We start from the raw sequence: 19,920 nt of genomic DNA on the forward strand, positions 1-19,920 counted from the left end.
ATGCTACAAGAGAGTTAACAGTCATATGCTAAATCTCACAGTAACAAAATTACATTGGTTAAATATATAATCTGTCAAGTAAGCACCCCTACATGCATTCTTTCAATTACATTAAAATTTTGGATCCACATTAGAGTTTTGATTTCACTGATTTTATTTTTTTTAAGCTATGAAGTCTTAGTTTTGTCTTGCCTTTTGACCTTGTCAAAACTATGTAAGAACTGAACAATGATTCATCATAAAGAACATTTCATAATATAAAGCTAGTGGAACTTAAAAATATCCGTTGTTAATAAAACTAAACACCAAGCTTACTAGAAAAAAGCTGCAACTACCTTCTCTTCCCACCCCAAGAAGAAACACCCAAATGGGTGAGAGTATGACAGCATGAATCACAAGACAGAAGCCTGTAGAACAACAAACATGAAGCACTACGTAAATCTACTTATCTGCCCTTGAAGTTAGCAAATCTTTCATGAATCTTTAATAGTTAGAACCACTGAACTGGTGGTGCTCAGGCAATCTGAGCGTAATTACTAGGTGTACTATTCACTGTGTATGCAACCTCAGACAAGTTACTAAATCTTCCTCTGATTCAATTTACTTGTCAGAAAACCAGGGATAAGATGTATCTTCACAATAAGGAATCAGAATTATGTTCTTTGGTATAGCTGTTGTAAAGGCCATTTCTATACACCACTCATTCAGACTATCAAAACTGCTTCCAGAAATTCAAAAACTTAGTGAAGACAAGGAACTTGAAGCTAGTTAAAAAAAGAAAAAGAAAAAAGTGTTTTTCCAACCCAGACTGAGCAAGAATTTCAGCTTTAAATCCAGACGGCAATTCTCCTATGACACCAGGTATTATCTAAATAAAGGATCAGGATTCACATAGACGTTTCTAGGTGAAATGCTGTGGCCTGTTTCATACAGGAGTCAGATTAATCAGAGATTTCAAGTGATGCTCTCCAAGACTGAAATCCAGTTTAAGAAAGCAGAAGTTCAGAAATGCAGCTAAGGTTTTGGGCTCCCCCTTTCTCTCCCACTTTTTCAGTGTCTTATTCAGAAACTGTGTCAACACAAATAGTTTTGAGCGGCTACTTCTTGAAGCTAAAGTATCAGTGTATTTCAAATACAAGCTTAACTCCATCATCTAGGCAGACAACCCTTTCCCAGCAACACATACAGGACTAAAACAAAACTTAGTGAGAGCTCTTGATAAAAATACATGTGAAAAAATACTAAACTATATTGTTTCTGTATTATGCAAGATTAATGTGGTTGGCATTTCATAACACATCCTGAAATTAATAAAAATCAGAGGTGCTATCACTCACATTCTGCTATTTTGTGGCAACTGTGCTTTCACTTCTCTGTAGGACTGTACCAAGACCAGAGAAATAAATTCTCAGAATTTTACTTCCACAGGAAAAGGAGGAAGGCAGAGCACAGAGAAAGCCAGCTTTAGTATACTGGGGCTTTTTTTTTTCCACAATAAAAACAAAAGAAAGATGCTTTAAAGTATGTTTCACATTGGCACAATTTGAAGAAATACCTTTAAACAACTGTCACTTTGTATTCATACCCATAAATGAATTCCAGGTGTTAACTAAGAGTCAGAATCTTATTTGAAATTTATTATGACAATTATAAACTGTAATTCTAAAAAAAAGCTGCCATCAAATTTCCCAAGAGGCAAAGGAAAATAACCTCCTAAGATGTACCAGCAACTTGTCAGCAATTTGAAAACATTAATGGCAATGGTCACAAACACACCGTATTCACTGCTCTACTCAGAATCTTACAAAATAGAGAAGTGCTCTCCTGGAGAAACTAGCTGCTCATGGCCTGGAGAGATGTATTCTTGCCTGGGCTGGAAACTGGCTGGATGGCCAAGGCCAAAGAGTGGTGGTAAATGGTATCACATACAGCTGGTGACTGGTCACTAGTGGTGTCCCTCAGGGCTTGGTGTAAGGGCCAGTGCTGTTTAATATCTTCACTGATGATCTGGGTGAGGGAATTAAGTGATAAACAACTGAGGGAACTGGTTTTCTTAGTCTGAAAAAGGCACAGGGGAGACCTTATTGCTCTCTACAAACTACCTGAAAGGAGGCAGTAGTGAGGCGGGAGTCGGTCTCTTCTCCCTAGTAACAAGTGATAGGACAAGAGGAAATGGCCTCCAGTTGCACCAGGGGCGGTTTAGATTGGATATTAGGAAAAACTTCTTCACAGAGAGGGTAATCAGGCATTGGAACATATTTCCCAGGAAAGTGGTGGAATCACCATCCCTGGAAGTGTTCAGAAACCATATAGATGAGGCCCTCAGTGATATGGTTTAGGCGTGACAGTCCTGGGGTAATGGTTGGACTTGATGGTCTTAAAGGTCTTTTCCAACCTTGCTGACTCCATGATTCTATGATTTTATGAGATCAACATCAACAGTAATATACAACAGCAGTTGTTTCAGACAGCACTTATATTCAGACATTGTTTCATAAAAAATATCTCTGAAAACATATACTGATAGCTTCACCAGCACTTAGAAATAATCAACAAGCAGAATAACTTATTCCATACCAAGAAGTCATCTTCTGGCAGAGCTGAAATAAATGCTGGCTCAATGGCTTGAAGAAAATCAAAACCTTGAGTTGCCCACCTATCTCAAAGAAAAATAAAAGAAAGAAAATTAATTGCTCTTTGGCTAAAGCTATCATAAGAGTTTCAACAACATCTAAGATCAGTAAATGGCAGTTAATTATTTTTCCTCTGGAAAATACGATAAAATCTTTGTAATAAATTGGATCAATATATAAGAGGTAAAATATTTATTCTGTGTATTTGCCCAGTTATGTTCAGGTAAAGTCTGATTTTAGCAAGGACACTGCCAAATAAAGTAAGCAGGCCATGCTATATATCTCAACCTATATACATGCTATCTACAGGAACAGTATCAACAATTCCCTTGTAGTATGTTTCAGAGCAACAAGCCAAACCACTATGCTCCCTACCTAAATTCTCCTTTCTGAAACAAAACTACTAATGATTTCACTACTATCTGATCAGTAGTAACTGGGCATCAGTGGTTTCAGGGCCTACATTCGTAATGTAAAACAAAAAAAGTAACATGGCTAGAGAAAGTTGTGTCTTCAGTCACCTGCTCTCCCCCTCACTGCCTCCTCTTATGCCTACTAGAATTAGTAGCTGCAACCTACAAAATGCAAGTAGAATCATAGGATATCCTGAGTTGGAAGAGACCCACAAGAATCCTCAGAGTCCAACTCCTGACTCCACGCAGCGCAACCTAAAAATTAAACAGTATATATATAAGAGCATTGTCCAAATGCTTCTTGAACACTGACACGCCTGTGGCCATGACCACTTCCCTAGGAAGCTTGTTTCACCCTGTCAGTGAAGAGCTCTTTCCTAGTATCCAGTCTGAACTTCCCTTAACACAGCTTTAAGCTGCTTCCTCATGGACTACAATGCCTCCCACTCTGCTTCACCTCACATGAGGAAGTCATAGAGATCAATGAAGTCATTCCTCAGTGTCCTCTTCTCTAAGCTAAGCAAACCCGGTATCCTCAATTACTCCTCATTAAATCTTACCTTCCAGTCCTTTAACCATCTTTGTTGCTCTTTTTTAAACACAATGTAATATTTTTACATCCTCCTTACACTGTGGAGCCCAGAAGTGCACACATATTCAAGGTGAGGCTGCACCAATGGTACTCTATCATGGGGCAATCACTTCTTTTAGCTGGCTAGCTATACTGTGCCTAATGCAACCCAGGATACGGTTGGCCCTTTTCACCACCAGGGCATACTGTTGACTCACATAAAGCTTACCATCAACCAGAACCACAAGATCCCTTTCTGTAGGGCTGCACTCTGACCTCTTGGCCTCTGATCTACATGTACATACAGGATTACACCACCCCAGTTGCAAAATCTGGCACTTCTTAAATTTCAGAAGATGACTGCCCAGTACTCATAATCTATCAAATTCTTTCTTGTAAGATCTCCGTACCTTCAAGGGAATCGACAGCTCCTCCTAATTTAGTATCACTGTCAAAATTACTTATTAGGGATTCAACTCCCATGTCTAGATCACTGATAAAAGCACTGAAGAGAACTGGCCCTAAAATTGAGCCCCAGAGAACACCTGCCAAATATTACCTCATTTGCTTCAATTCTTCGAGCCCAGCCATTCAGGCAATTGTTCACCCATCATATTGTGCACATCTACCTGCATGCTGGACATTTTGCTCAGGATATTGTGGGAGACAGTATCAAAAGCTGTCAAAATAATAATTAAGAAAGACACAAAAACCCAACCACGTCTATTGCCTTCTCTTCGTCTACTCAGCATGTAACCTTGTCATGAAAGTATGTTTAGCTAGCAAGGCATGGCTTGCCCTCCATGAACCCACGTTAACTTTGACTGATGATGACACTGTCTTTGAAGTGTTTTTCAATAACTCCCAGAATGATCTTCTCCATAATTTTCCCAGGAACTGAAGTGAGACTGACAGGCTATAATTACCAGGGTATTCTTTCTTGCCCTTCTTGAAAATTGGAATAACGTTTGCTAGCTTGCAGTCAAGAGGGACCTCTGCAGATTTCCAGCCATTGATAAATAACAGAGGGAGGTCTTGCAATAACACTGACCAACTTCTTCAGTACCTTGGAATTAATTCCATCAGGCCCCACAGACTTGTGTGTTTTCTATTGCTGCAGCAAAACTTGTTAAAGCTGAAAGTCAGCCAGGGGCTCATCACTCCCCTAGTCGCGGTACTCCAACCCAGGACTCCAGGAGTCCCAGGGTCCACCAGTTGTGTTAAAGACAGAGGTGAAGAAGGCATTACCCATCTCTGCTTTACCTTCATCCTCCTTTTGCTGTTAATATACTTGACAAATCCTTTAAGTTTGTTTTGGTTGGGCTTTTTTGTTTGTTTACTTTTTTGTTTTGAAGATTAGCACACCACCCTAACTAGCCTATCCACTTCAGGCTGCCCACTCTTTCTGCCTTTCAGCAAGCAGAACAAACCACCTCCAGGACAGAGTGATTAGCCCTATATTTTAAGAAAACAAAACTGTCACTGATATATAAACTGCTAGCACAGATCAAGATAAGGCATCTATTTTAATGCAAAAGAATTCTATTAAATTTCTGATATATCAGCTGCAAAACCACCTAAATAAATGAAGTAAGTAATGGTATTATTTTGCTTGGGCCAGTTTCCCAGTTCCTCTGTTTACATCCTCAAAGTGATGTAAGATTATAACTTTTTTCATTAGTGCCCAGGAGTCGTTTCATAGCACCAGCTGCAAGCAGTTTGAGAGATCGCTAGACACAACACTACTCACAACAGACAGAAAGTACTTGAGACTACAATAAAACAAAATCCACAAATCCATCCATTACTGCAATCATAAAACTGAAGAGTTTTCACCAGAGTGGAAATACTTCTACCTCATCTGCAGGCCGTACTTCAGATGCTTTCAGAAAGGACTAATAGAAGGACAGGAGGCTAAAGCTTTCATATGTACATTTCCACAACTGGCATGGAATTCTCTGCAGAATACCCAGAGATTTACTGTTGCATATTCTGCAATCTTTATTGACTCCTGACCACACAGCACTTTTGTTCCAACCTAATGACCCTTACCTAATGTCTTTTAGTTGTCTGGGTCTAACAATCTCCACTTTTTCTTTCCATTTTCTGTCAGCTAACATAAGGCAAAAAGTTCTGCATTCTTCTGCTAAGCAGCTGGAGTGTTCACTTGGCTTTATGCATTTACTATTCAAATTACTTTCAAAATTTAAGAGCCATAAGAATCAATAGTTCAGAAGAACTTTTAAACAATAAAGCATTATTCACAGTGTGAGAAATCCTGCATGGTATTTAAACACAAACTGCTATGGTAGTAACAAGTTGGCTGTTACCTGGGTCGAGTGCCCCGGCCACTCTCACATTTTGTTAGCACATAATTCATCCATTTTCTGGCAAAGCTGATATATTTGTCTCCAATTTTCTGCCTGAATTCTCCAGACATCAGGCGAACAACTTCTTTATGGTACTGTAAGAAACTAAAGATTACTTTTCACATCTTAATAATAAGAACAGGAATACCATCTGCAATACACACCGGAGTATTTGCAGTCTACCTAAATTCTATAGTGTAGTAACAGTCACATCCTAGTCTTAGACAAAATCATTTTATGCAAGCAGTTGCATATTTATAGAAAAAAAAAAAGCTCAATTCTACAATTAGAGATTGAACTGCTAAGTAGCATCTATTTTTAGGTAAACTGCAGGTAGCATTAGGGGATTAAAAAGTTATATGTCTGCATTCATAAAATTAAACAGAAATGGCAGCTGTTTTGTTGTGGTTTTTTTTAAGACTAACCTTAGAAGCATGCTGGAGTATAATACAGTCTTAAAAAACATTTACAAAGCTCACAGGAATCAAATAGCAAACCTGTATACAAAAGCAACATGAACATGGCATTTCCTCATCAGCACTCATAAGGTAGGCACTCAAAAGCTATACGCAGCACAACAAAGAATCACTGTGAGCTTTTTAAGAATGGCTCATTTACAATATTATGCTATCCTACGCTGACAAAACTGTTAAGAAGCCAAGTTACACATTACAATCAATATCAAAAGATACTTCTGATTTCACTTAATACACTGCCAACTAGCAGAGCTTACATGACTACACCTGAAATCATTAAGTTCTTAAGTTTTTTGAAAGTCCCAGGCATTGCTAATTGGAGCCTGCATTTAATAGAGCTCTTTGTTCTTTTACAACCATTTTCCCATAAGATTTCTGCACCAACATATACTTTATATGATGTTCTGCTAGAATTGAGAGGTCCCAGTTGACTGGAAGTTAGTAAATGTGTGATGCCTATCCACAAGAAGGGCTGGAAGGAGGATCCAGGGAACTACAGGCCTGTCAGGCTGATTTCGATGCCAGGGAAGAACAGATCACCTTGAGTGCCATCATGTGGCATGTACAGGACAACGAAGTGATCAGACCCAGTCAGCATGGGTTTGTGAAAGGCAGATCCTGACTGACTAACCTTATCCCCATCCATGACAAGGTGACCCACTTAGTGGATGGGGGAAAGGCTGTGGATGTTGTCTTTTGAGACTTTAGTAAAGCCTTTGACACTGTTTCCCATAGCATTCTGATGAAGAAACTGGCTGTCCAAGTCTTGGATGGGTGTACTGTTTGTTGGATAAATAACTGGCTGGATGAACAAGCCCAAAAAGTGGTAGTGAATGGAGTTAAATCCAGTCACAAGCAGTGTCCCCCAGGACTCAGTACAGGGGCCAGTTCTGTTTAATATATTAATCAATGATTTGAACAAGGGGATTGAGTGCACCCTATGTAAGTTTGCAGATAACACCAAGTTGGGTGGAACTGTTGATATTCTTAAGGGTAGGAAAGCTCTACAGGGGGATCTAGACAGGCTGGATCAATGAGCGGACGCCAACTGTATGAGGTTCAACAAGGCTCAGTGCTAGGTCCTGCGTTTTGGGCACAAAGGCCCCAGTGTTTGCCTGTACTGGGCACTGGTGAGGCCACACCTGGAATACTGTGTTCAGTTTTGGGCCCCTTACTAGAAGAAACATATTGAGGTGCTGAAGTAGGTCCAGAAAAGGGCAACAAAGGTGGTGAAAGGTCTGGAACACAAGTCCTGCTAGGAGCTGATGAGAGAACTGGGGTTGTTCAACCTGCAGAAAAGGAGGCTCAGGGGAGAACCTTTCACACTCTGTAACTACCTGAAAGGAGGCTGTAGTAAAGCTGGGGCTGGTCTCTTTTCCCATTTAATAAGCAAGACAAGAGGAAATGGCCTCCAGTTGCACCAGGGAAGGTTTAGATTGGATATTAGGAAAAATTTCTTCACTAAAAGGGTTGTCAAGCACTGGAACAGGCTGCCCAGGGAAGTGGTGGAGTCACCATCCCTGGAGGTATTTAAAAGACACGTAGATGTGGTGCTTAGGGACATGGTTTAGCGGTGGACTTGGCAACGTTAGGTTAATGGTTGGACTTCATGTTCTTATATATTTTTTCTAACCTTAATGATTCTATGAATTCTTCTTATTCCCACAGAGTTACAGTTACCTTATTTGCACCAATACAAAACCAGAAATTTCAACTGGTTCTTACCAAAAGTAAAAGGTGTCATTAAGATTTGGCTTCCTTACCTCAAACCCAAAATTATAACCCTGAATCATGGCTTCCCTGTAGTATTGCTGCAGAGTGGCAGATTCAGATTCATCAACTTCAGCATCAAACTCAGATGTGAACATGTGATCAACTCTATCAATGGCACTGCTTATCTTACTGCATAGCTGTAATGCATCACTCTGAGTAACAACAATAAAAAGAGACGGGTGAGGCATCAAATTAGTCTTTATATTCCACAGTTGACAAGACTAAGGCAAACACAAATCTAACAATTACATTACGTTAAATGGAAATGTACTGTAATGCCATTACAATTCATTCAGTCTTCGGAAAATGAAAGTTTCTAGCAGTTGCACTAAGCAAATCTTACAATTAACTGAAGCATTATAATTTTGTTTGCTTGAATAAGATTAACTTTAAAGACAGCAGGAGGAGGCAGGGATGACACAAAATAAAGATACTCAACCAAAACCAGACAGACAAGAAATGAGTTTTACTCTCTATAAGATGACCAAGCCTTTGGTTGTACTTTCAACCTGGTATGTGTGCAGAGCTTCTACTGAACTCAGGGGGAAATGCAGGGACTTAACACTGCAACTTCAACCTAACAAATCTTTGCTTTTTTGGTCCTCTAAAAAAAAAAAAAAAAAAGAAAAATCACAAAACAAAAAACAAAAACAGAAAAAATACCAAAACCAAAGGAAAAAAAAAAACACAACAAAACACACACAAAGAAAAAAAAAAAATCACAAAAAAAAAAACACAGAAGGAAAAAAAAACCACAAAACCAAAACACACCTCACCAAAGAGTGGGAAAAAAAAAGTTGTTTCTTGCATATCATTGATAGAATTCTTTCAGATTTTGACAGAATTCATTTTTATGAAATCAAACTCTTTTAATTCAATAGTGCTCTCATAGAAAGATGTATTCATTCTGTTGCTGTTATTATTTCTCTTGTATTATGGACTACTGTCCCACTTACCCAGTGCAAAAATGATTACACCAATGTTGCTCAAAAATACACTAGGCAATCGGTTTGCAGAAGCACAATGAAAGTTGTACTGACAGTAAGGTCCATAGAGGTTGCATAAATTACAATTGCAGAATATGTCATTAGCTCTGCAATCAAGTCTCCTTACACATATTTACTTATCAGTGAGCGAAGTACCATCAATTTTGATTGAGATACTACCTTTAGCTGCTGTAGAGCTTTGGCAATGATTGGTTGGCTCGATGTTTGTTCCTGGTGCAGAGATATGAGCCCTTCAATAGACTGCTGGAAAGCTTTTCTCTGACTCACAAGGTGGGCAGATTGAATGACTACAAGGAGGAGGTTATTAACCTAGGAATACAAGATATCAGTAGTTCTTATAGTTACACACAAAGAAGCAAAATCTAAGCAAAATAATTATATTTTTCTCAGAGCAGATGGAGGTAACAGCCATTCATAAATAAACAGGTTTTTATCCAAGTAATGTAATACACTTCAGGACAAAAAACTACGACTGAACAAGGAAAGTCATAGATTACCACACAGTGTTTGCTCACATTTTGAAAATTATTAAAATGTAAGAATTTGTTTTGGAAAGCAGAGCTCTGACATTGCAGAAGTCTATAACAGTACACAGTCACAGTCTTTGCTGCGGCACTATGAGTCACATAGTGAGTTCTGTTGATTTCAAATTACAGACAACCCATCTGCAACAAGCTACTCACAAAACAAGACTTACTTCATCCTGATTTTCAATACCTCACCCAGAATATTTTCATGCTCAAAATTCTTTAAATGCTGATGGGATACTTTTATGAGTATTTTTTAAATAACATCTTACACTTTCTCTATTCTGCAATCAAAACCTGTTTTATTAAAAAACACAGGACACCATCTTTCTGAGAGACTTTTTATTTTCTAACCTTTCAAAATTAGATTAAGAAACTTAATAAACAGTGTTATACACATACAAACACATTCACACAGTGTTTTACATGCACTTACATATGTCAGATAGAGTACCATTTGCAAGCCAAATTTCATCTTTTGCTGTTTTCATTTTCTGAATGAAATGCTGACTTCAAAAGAAGTCCAGTGAAATTCTAAGCACTTAATCAAAGGCTATTTTTTTTATTGTTCAGTCTGGACAACAGACAAAAAGTAACACGCACATTAAAAACACCAGTATGGGCAGGAGTGACCTTTTCAACTTCCTATAATTGCTACAGCCTTCTAAATGCTAGAGGCCAGGCACAGTGACATGGAAAATCACTCTGCTCATGGACAGTAGAACCCACTTACGGTAGGGATTCAAGGAACTGCATGACATACAAAAGGAAAATTCACTTAGCGTAATGTAAGGATATAAGAACAGAAGGGGCAGGGAGCTGCAGCTGGCTCAGTTGCTAAAGCATGGCAGAACTGCTGGTAGGGAACCCCTATTAGTTTGCTATGAGGGAAAGTATGACTGGAAATATTTCTCCCTGCATAACCACTGAACATCCAGTAGCTTCCACGGAAATTTAACTTTGAATGTCACAATTCATTCAAGATCAAAAGTAACTGGTCTCAGTGTGTGGAAAGCACACAACCACCACACGTTCTCAGAGACTGATGACTTCTTAATGCACAGTTTTTAAGACTCATGCACACTTTTAATCTTGAAGCCCCAAACTAGATATTTAAAGTATCTCTTTATTGCAAAAGCCCAACCGTGAAAAATGTACATTGTAGAAATAAATGTTAAAATCCACTGAATTTAATCTTGCATTAACACAACTTACAAATCAATCCTACCCTTGAATTTAACTTCTTATTACCCATAAAACACATGCCTCACTTGAATTAGCATGGCTAAGCTGAAAGACAAGCATTCATATGGAAATGTGAGGATCATTTAAACAGGGAAAAAAAATCCCCAAAACTAACAAAACTCACCTGCATGGTGCGTAGGGTATCAATAGTTTCTACATGTGGCACAACTTTGACTGGTTGACCTTCCCATGCACTCCAGCTGTCATCTAATTCAGGCTCTTTACCACTGTGTTTGGTCATTAGTAAATAGGCCTCATACGCAAGCTCGTCTGAATCCTTTGAGCAATCCTTTCCAGCAGCTGCATTAAGGAGCTGCAAAATCACAGATTTTTCCCCTGCAATATTATTTGGTACAAATACTTGTAAACTCTCAAGTCCAGGGATTTGTACCTATAGAAAAAATAAAAACATTATAAACAAGTGAATCTCACTGTCTTCTATGATACATAGATAAAATAATCTATGGCATCGCATTTAAGCAACAGGGAGAGTTTCCATTTTAAACACCTGCACAGTACATATACTAAACCAATACATTCAGCTTTTTTTGCACTAAAAGTCAAAATGCATATAAGAAATTATTGGTCTTAAAACCTGCTAGATCACCAACTTTCAATGATACCTTTCTTTGCACCTTCAATTGATCCTTCTACATATTCTTCTAAAGGAAGCTTGCTAGAAAGAAGTCTGATTTCATATACATATATATATACACAGACATATTTTAAAAACTAAATTAGTCAACACTAATATAACAGTTCTGAAGCGCACATTTTTATGACTGGAATATTAAAAGAAGAAAAATTCCTTCAGAATCTTTAATAATTCATATAGCATTTCCCAATGGCCACAAAAGATTAAGAGTAAGCAAAAAATATTACTAAAAAATATCAGTTATTCTTTTACTATTCATGTAAGAGAGATTAATTAAGTCCAATAAGAGCGTTCTCTTTTAAAAAAAATACTACTCAAAATTATATTACTTATTGCGATTATACTACTTACAATACTATTTAAAAACTACTTCTACATTATATCTGTCATTTATCTGTCATTAACCAAGTCAGGCATCAGAATCAGACTGTGATACCTGTGATTTGACATGAGGTAACTGACTATAGTGGAGCTTAATTCTCTCTTTTTCAGAGTCTGATGTCACCATGCAATGATGAAACACTGCACTTGATGTTTTTACCATTGGGCAGCCATAATTTATAATGAAAACCATTCGGTTTTCATGGTAGGTTGATGTAAAAACTAGATTGTTATTACTGAAAGCTAAAATAGTCACGAAACTAATGAGCATCTGAGTTAAAAGCCTGTTAAAAAAATTAAACTTCCTATATGCTGTTATATACCTCCAGTATAATACTGTTGCTTTATAAAAGCACATAGAACACAGGTCCATAGTCTTAGATGATCTTCTTAAACATGTCTATTTCCTGATGTACCTCTTTACCTTACAAACTTTAAAGTACTTATGTTTCACAACACTCTCTACTAAGGGCTATTTCTCCCCTCCCACAAATGAGTAAGTACTATTGAAGCAAAAAGTCTTCTCCTAAATCACAAAGATAATGTTTGGAAAGAAAAGGAATTAGACACTGATCTCCCGAAATACAGGCTAGTGTTCTCACTCACACAAACACAGGTATAGAAAATAATTTGACTACCACAATTCAACATTAAATACGGTATTTTAAATACTGAGTTAGAGATGCCACATTAAAAAATTGCAAGTATGCCAATAAATATCCTTTGACATTTTGCTTTCTATCTCCACTCTACTTCCATGCCTCTAAACTGAATTTACCTTTACATATTCTTTTGTTTTTAGAACTTTCAGAAGATCTCGCACAGGGGCTGACAACGCAAATTCTGCTGCTATTTCAAGGTCCTACAAACAATGACAAAAGAAAAGAATATGCTTTCAGACTACATTTCTTTAAAACATACAAATAAGATGAAACTCTACTGTTAACTTACCTTCCTCAGCATTTTAGCAAAGCCAAGAGCTTTGGAGGCCCTTTCTCTAGCTTCATGAAACAGCTCTTTGAGTGCTCTGCTGGTCTCTATAACAGACCTCCTGAAACATTGGTAAGAATGAAGTGACAGTGTTTTAATAAATCATATTGCATTTATATAGGTATTAGAAAATAAGAATTATTTACATATGTGTCAGTAGAAAGAACATAGAAATGTAAATATTTACAAACAGCTGACCAAAATAAATTAAACTTGCACAGGCACATTTTTGATAAGGGTATGTAAAGTGAATTTAAAGACTGCTACATAAACAATCTTTCATACTCTGAACTAAAAAGAAGGTTACTAAGCTTCAAACGAACAAGATGATGGTCTTTACCACTGCATACAGAAATATCAGCAATAAAAGTCTAGGGAGTCTTGCATTTACAAAGTTTTCATTCTTAGAAATGAAATGCAGTTATGTACCTGTCAGGGGTACAGAAACATGAGTGTGTTTGTTATTATTAAGCCGAAGGGCTTAATACCTGATTTCATCTGATGCAGTACTGTCATCGGCACTGGCCCAAAATTCATCACAACTGTCTTGTAGTCCAGAATCTAAAAACATTCCTGTAGATTTCAGCAGCATTCCTGCAATATCACTGTAGCAACAGAAATGGTGGAACTTCAGAGTCTTATTCAGGTAGCATGGCACCTTAAACTTCTTCCTACTCTGTCCAACGCAAGAGAGCCGCGTTGCCAAGTCCGCCTGCAGAAACAAGCAGCATCTTGGGGGGCCTCAGTAGTTACTCTACATGCACAGGGCTAACAAGAACAGACTTTTCCATAGAAGCAGTCATACCTGTTACAGCCAGAGTAAGAGCAATCTGCACTTGCTGCATCCTATAGCTACTGTCATAGTGTAATAATCCATAAATTCACAAAAGCTATCAGCTGCTTATTGAAGCCTTCAGAAGTCCAACCTGGGAACCCTGAACAAGTGCTGACTTGAGTATCTGTCTGGTACAAATCAACACCACAAGTGGAATAATTAAATAAAACCTACCAGAACAATTTTCCAGCTTGAGCTTCACCTCCTCTTATATAGGGAGTTATTTCTTTGGTGAAATTCCATTCTTCCTCCAACAGATTTTTTAAACTATGAGAAGCCTGAGGTAACTGCTGTAGCATTTGGATCCAGCTTCGCATATAATCAAAGTAAACCTGTACATTGAAAGAGATAATTTAAACAGAAATAGTTACAATATGTAACTAATGATTACAACTTCTCAGATCAACCACCTCAGCATTATACATTTTGTAGGAAATATTTCTACATTTTTCATCTGCTATGACTGAAAATGAGATACATGCTTCCATAAAAAAGGGGCAATTTATGGCTTAGGAAGTAGAAAGTGCTACTGAAGTATTTATACTACGTCTCCCCAAAACTTCTCTGAAAGTATTGAGTATCATCACATTGCTTGCTGTGTTGGTACTCAGCATTGTATCAGTAAGTACCTACAGTGGCCAGTTTTTAAAGCTGAACTACAGTATCTGAATCTTTTTATTACCTGGATTACTCCAAAAGATTTTATCTGTACATATCCTCCTGGATAAGGGTAAGTGCAGTCAACAAATTCTACTTTATACCTTGCATTCCTTCACATCAAGTCTTATCCCTCACTTCTATTTATTATTGTTTTAAACCAAGACAAAGTTAAGTACAATTCTTTTTAAAACACCCACCCTTCAAGATCAGCTGTAATTTCTTTAATAACCTGCAATACAAAGCAACACCCCTCCTTAGAAATGGTTAAGACACTTCCTATTGGTTTTACGTATCTTCAGACCACGTTGTAATAATGTCAAGATCATAAAATCATGGGCAGGGACACCTTCCACTAGACCAGGTTGCTCAAAGCCCCATCGAACCTGTCTTTGAACATTTCCAGGGACAGGGAATCCACAACTTCTCTGGGCAACCTGTTACAGTGCCTCACCACCCTCACAGTTCCCCTAATTTCCAGTCTAAATCTCCCCTCTTTCAGTTTAAAGCCATCACTCCTATCTCTACACTCTCTGATAGAGTCCCTCACCATCTTTCAACAATAGATGGTATCAACAGCTGGAAAGCAGCTACGGAGGACTTGGGGGTCCCGGTAGACAAGTCAACTATGAACAATGTGCCCTTGTGGGCCAAAAGGCAAATTATATCCTGGGGTGCATCACGAAGAGCATAGCCAGCACGTTGAGGAAGATTATCCCCCAACTCTACTCTGCCCTGGTGAGGCTGCATCTGGAGTAGTGTGTTCAGTTCTGGGCTCCTTGGTATAAGACAGACAAAGAACTACTGGAGAGGGTCCAGCAGAGGGCTACAAAGATGATTAGGGGACTGGAACATCTCTCCTCTGAGAAAGTCTCGGCCTGTCTAGCCTAGAGGAAGAGAAGGCTCAGGCGAGATATGATCAATGTGCCTAAGTACTTGAAAGGAGGGTGTCAAAGGGATGGGACCAGACTCTTTTTGGTGGTGCCAGGTGACAAGAGGCAACAGGCATCAACTAAACCCCAGAAGTTCCACTGGAACATGGGGAAGAACCATTGGGGTGACTGAGCATTGGAATAGGCTGTCCAGAGGGGTTGTGGAGTCTCCTTTCTGGGAGATAATAAAGAGCCATCTGGACAGAGTTCTGACTAATGGGTCCAGCAGAGCCCTATCAAGATGATTAACAGACTGAGGCGTCTCGCTTATAGGGAAAAAGCTAAGAGCTGGGCCTGTTTACCCTGGAGAAGAGACAGAGGGGATCTTAATGTTTACAAGTATCTTCAGGGTGGGTGTCAAGAGGATGGGGCCAGACTATTCAGTGGTGCCCAGTGATAGCATAGGGGGCAACAGACACAAACTGAAACAGAGGAAGTTCCACCTGAATATAATGAAGAACTTCTTTACTTTGAGGGTGGCAGAGAACTGGAACAGGCTGCCCAGGGAGGTCATGGAGTCTCCCCAGGAGATATTCAAACCTGCCTAGATGCAATCCTATGAGACCTGCTTTAGGTGAACCTGCTATAGCAGGGGGTTGGACTAGATGATCTCCAGAGGTCCCCTCCAAGCCCAACCATTCTGTGACTCTGTGAACAGCTCTGCTGACAAAACACTAGTGATGAGGTACTGAGGTGTAACTTTTGTCATCTCCCTCCCTCTCCCAGAATACTGAGGACAAAGCTCAAACAACTCACAAAGAATAAAAACCAGTCACATCCAAGAGAACAGAATTTAAACTAAATTTACTAAAGAATATTTCATTTAATACCTTTCAGGGGCCAAGTGTTAGTCTTGAAAATACTTCGTTTTTTAACTTATAGGAGTATGAATACACATTAGAAGGAAGGTATCATTAATGGATGAATGCAACAGCAAGATATCAAGACATGATGTTAGTCAAATAAGTGTATTTATTTTTCTATTTAATACCAAAAGGTTACTAAATGTTTAGTTTAAATGTATGGAATTTACAGTTCTATATATGAATCATTTTATTGTAAATACACGCAATTTACAAGTATTCTGTACCACAGTACAGTAAATAAAAATCAATATTGCTAAAACCACTGCTAAAAAGGCAATGCCTATTGTGTTACAAGTCCATTAAAATAGTAAAATTATGTTAAAGTAGCACAAGAGCAAAAAATTAGCAAGACTTACAACAGGGACAGTATTAGCAGCATTCAGATTAATAACACTAGGTCTCCAAATATTTTCTCCTTTTTGAAGCTTACCATTAACATTTTATGTAGGTCCTCTTCAAAAGAGTCAATGTTGCAATCAGTCTTTTGTAAGTCATCTAATACCTCCTGTAACATAAACTGGTAATATTGCTTCATTAACAGGCCACCCTTCAGAACCTCTTTACACTCTCTCACTAGCTGCAAAAGAAAAACCCGAAAACGGCCATCAGTCAAAACATTAAGAGATCCAGTAACACAGGATCATAAGGATTACAAGAGCTACTACTAAAACATGGATGAGATGGCTAAAAAAGCAGCTAATAAGAAAGGATGGGAGAAAAAGCACCCTGTAGGAAGAACGTAATCTGTGCTGATTTTCTTTCCGTGAGTATACTTTTTCTTGCAAATCACTTTTTTTTTTCATAGAATTGACTTGATAATAATTCAAAAATTTCACCCTGGAAAAGCCGAGTATCAAGACTTGCATGCCTGATACGTTCAAACAGTACTGCTACGCATTTCAAATGGTACCAAAATGTAAGAGACACTAGAAGGTCTCAGTGCCCTAAATGACACCCACTAGGTCAATCACTATAGAAATCAGACTGCACTGTTCTATATGCATATGAATTACAGTTCAAGGGATTGGGTTTGTTCAACCTACAGAAGAAAATATGCAAGGGGAATTAATCACAGTTTTCCAATGCCTACTGAGTAGCAGCTACAGAGAAAGCAGGGGTACTCCTTTCACAAGGATGCACAGTAACCCGAGTAGAGGCAACAGTACAAGCTGCTTCAGGGAAACTGTGTGTGGATCCAAAAAAGCTTTACTGGGATAAAAAACAAATGCTGGAGCAGACTGGCTGGAGAAGCAGTGGAATCTTTCTCTCACTTCAAGTATGCATGACCTGGCCTACCAAGGCCCTGTATAACTCAGTATGAGGCCCAGCTTCCCCAGGTTTGGACCACAGTATATCCAACCCAGAATTTTCTGTAATTCTGTAATACTTTGTGAATGTGCAAAACAAAACAGACCCACAGACTCTGTTTCAAGCCTGCTCAAGATTTTAGGAATTACAATTCTTCAGGAAACAAACAGACTTGTGAAATATCCTCCACAGCTCCTTTGCCTGTTCAGAAATGTTGCGTGGGACAGCAAGCATTTGCTGAGTTGAATTCACTTTTATAATGTAATTACCAAGAAAGTAGACACCATCAAAACAGTTTGTAACAAACAACATTGTTTTTCAGGAAGAAAGTGTCATTTTTACTTATATCAAAGTCCACACAGAGAATACAAAATGTAAGGGGAAAAAAAAAAGCCCCAGTCTCTGTTCTCCCAGCTATTGTTCTTTCCAATACAGTATGCTATACTATATTTTACTATGATTCTTAAGATTGAAATTGTAGGTACTGTACTTTTGGATAGAAGGACATCCAAAATCCTAGCATACCCAGGAAACAAAAAGGGGGACAGTAAGGGTGAGTCAATGGGGATGAGAGGTGACTGAAATTTATTTGGTACCGTAAAGTGATTCTGGAGCAGCAGATAATTGGAATGTGAAATCATCATCAGCCCAAAAGCTTATTTAAGTGTTTACCCTTAAAGACCACCTGATAAAACCTTGATCTGGTTATGCCTGCCAGGGAACAGGGAGATGACTTCAGATAACTGCAGGATGTCCTGGACTAGACTTTGAAAAATGGCATTGATCTAAACAGTCTTCAGTGTATCCCATAAGCAGCAGAAAAGGAATCCTTATACAACATTCGCAACAAGTGACAGGACTGATAACCTTGGGTCACTATCCACAGAAAATATCAGATATTTATATAAAACAATATCCTAGGAAAGATTTTCTTTTTTCCATTTTGTTTTAATTCTTGATCAACTTTCTCTATGTGACCACTGTATGTTGGCAGAGATCTTACATTTGCAAAGAAAAAAGGATCAGATCAAACAAAAAAAAATAAAATACACTGCCTAAGAAACCCAAATGGAGAAAGATGTGCTGGACACTGTTATACAGCTTATAATGCAAATGGAACAAATAACTTCACTGGTTGATAACTCTTTAATCACCACTTCTGATTTGGAAAGGTATATTTGACTAGTTGTTTACAATGCAAAAAACCAGATCTCCATATGAAATAAAAGACTATTTATTAAAAGTTGTTACATACTTGCAGATTGTCATTTCTTTAACTAATCCTCTTTAAACTGACAACCTTATAACAAAATGACAAAATAATTTCAAATAGCAAATATATATTAGAAAAAGGCAAACACAAGACAGTTGAAGCAAACCTGTTTAATACTCAAAAGAGATGGTTCACCAGCAGGTCTTTGTTCCAACCTTAGCTTGAGACATTCATGGATAACATTAAGTAGGACTCGGCAGAGGACCAAGAATGCAGGTTCAAAAGACGGTAAATCCATGGATTTCAGCTCCTCCCATGATACAGTACTGCATTTTTGCTCACAACAAGGCGGGGAATTTAGTAACTGCACGTAATCTGTACACAACATGTGATCTGGAAATTCTGAAAACTGTAACAAGAAATAGATATCATGAAAAGGATCCTTAAATTCTTTAGGATTTAGCATTTGTTTAAAGTAGATCATACAAAAGTATTTTTAAAAGGTAAGATTCTACTAACTGGCAAATCAACCATAGAAGTTTGAATTTCTCTTTTTTATTTTTTAATCTGAGCAACACCAGGGTAAGGAAAACAATTATGGGCCCCCGGGAGCGAATGAAACAATCTCTTTATGTTTCTGTTTTAAAACAATTAAAACATCCATTAACACTGGAGATCACCTCACTACACAGAAGAAACTGCTGTTTGAGGTTATGATGAACACGCAAGCCTAACAACATACACAGGAACATATATTCATTATAAGATACAGGACTTGAAAACTCCAAAATATGTTAAAAAAGGTCTTACAATAATAACTATATCTAGAGAAACAAGTTTGCAAGAGATGGCAACTTCTTTCCTTTCAAATACATAATGCACATATATAAAACTCCGTATTGTAAAGTAATGCAATATTCAAGAAAGTGTCATTACCTAAACTGAACAAAACTATTAAAACTATTGAAAAAATTACTTACAAACTTTGGTAAATGTTAAGAAATTGAAATTTAAAAAGGCAGATGAAATATAAAGAGATCAAGCTTTTTTTTCAATTAATAAACTTAAT

The 19,920-nt window shown here is 37.9% G+C and overlaps 1 protein-coding gene across 11 annotated transcripts in view; it reads right to left on the reverse strand.

Moving 5' to 3' along the window:
* The window catches only part of MAP3K4 (mitogen-activated protein kinase kinase kinase 4), a 70,434-nt gene that overhangs the window by 23,506 nt on the left and 27,008 nt on the right, over positions 1–19,920 (reverse strand). For 9 of the 11 annotated variants that reach the window (XR_009969093.1, XR_009969094.1, XM_062641850.1 and 6 more), the window contains exons 4-14: positions 19,018–19,260; positions 16,761–16,907; positions 14,050–14,207; positions 13,529–13,645; positions 13,002–13,101; positions 12,829–12,912; positions 11,139–11,405; positions 9,402–9,551; positions 8,226–8,387; positions 5,948–6,081; positions 2,578–2,656 (exon numbers count right to left, since the gene is read on the reverse strand). Coding sequence is in view for 9 of the 11 variants with exons in the window: in XM_062641850.1 (XP_062497834.1) it covers positions 2,578–2,656; positions 5,948–6,081; positions 8,226–8,387; positions 9,402–9,551; positions 11,139–11,405; positions 12,829–12,912; positions 13,002–13,101; positions 13,529–13,645; positions 14,050–14,207; positions 16,761–16,907; positions 19,018–19,260 (1,641 nt within the window). In the remaining 2 variants the exon portion in view is untranslated. Of the gene's footprint in view, positions 1–2,577; positions 2,657–3,212; positions 3,302–5,947; positions 6,082–8,225; positions 8,388–9,401; positions 9,552–11,138; positions 11,406–12,828; positions 12,913–13,001; positions 13,102–13,528; positions 13,646–14,049; positions 14,208–16,760; positions 16,908–19,017; positions 19,261–19,920 lie in introns of all 11 variants that reach the window. The other 2 variants (XM_062641844.1, XM_062641847.1) reach the window with 2 other exon arrangements.

Source organism: Pezoporus occidentalis, unplaced genomic scaffold, assembly GCF_034315485.1.
Source record: "Pezoporus occidentalis ecotype Australia unplaced genomic scaffold, CSIRO_AGI_Poc_V1 ctg7, whole genome shotgun sequence".
NCBI classification, from domain to species: Eukaryota; Metazoa; Chordata; class Aves; order Psittaciformes; family Psittacidae; genus Pezoporus; species Pezoporus occidentalis.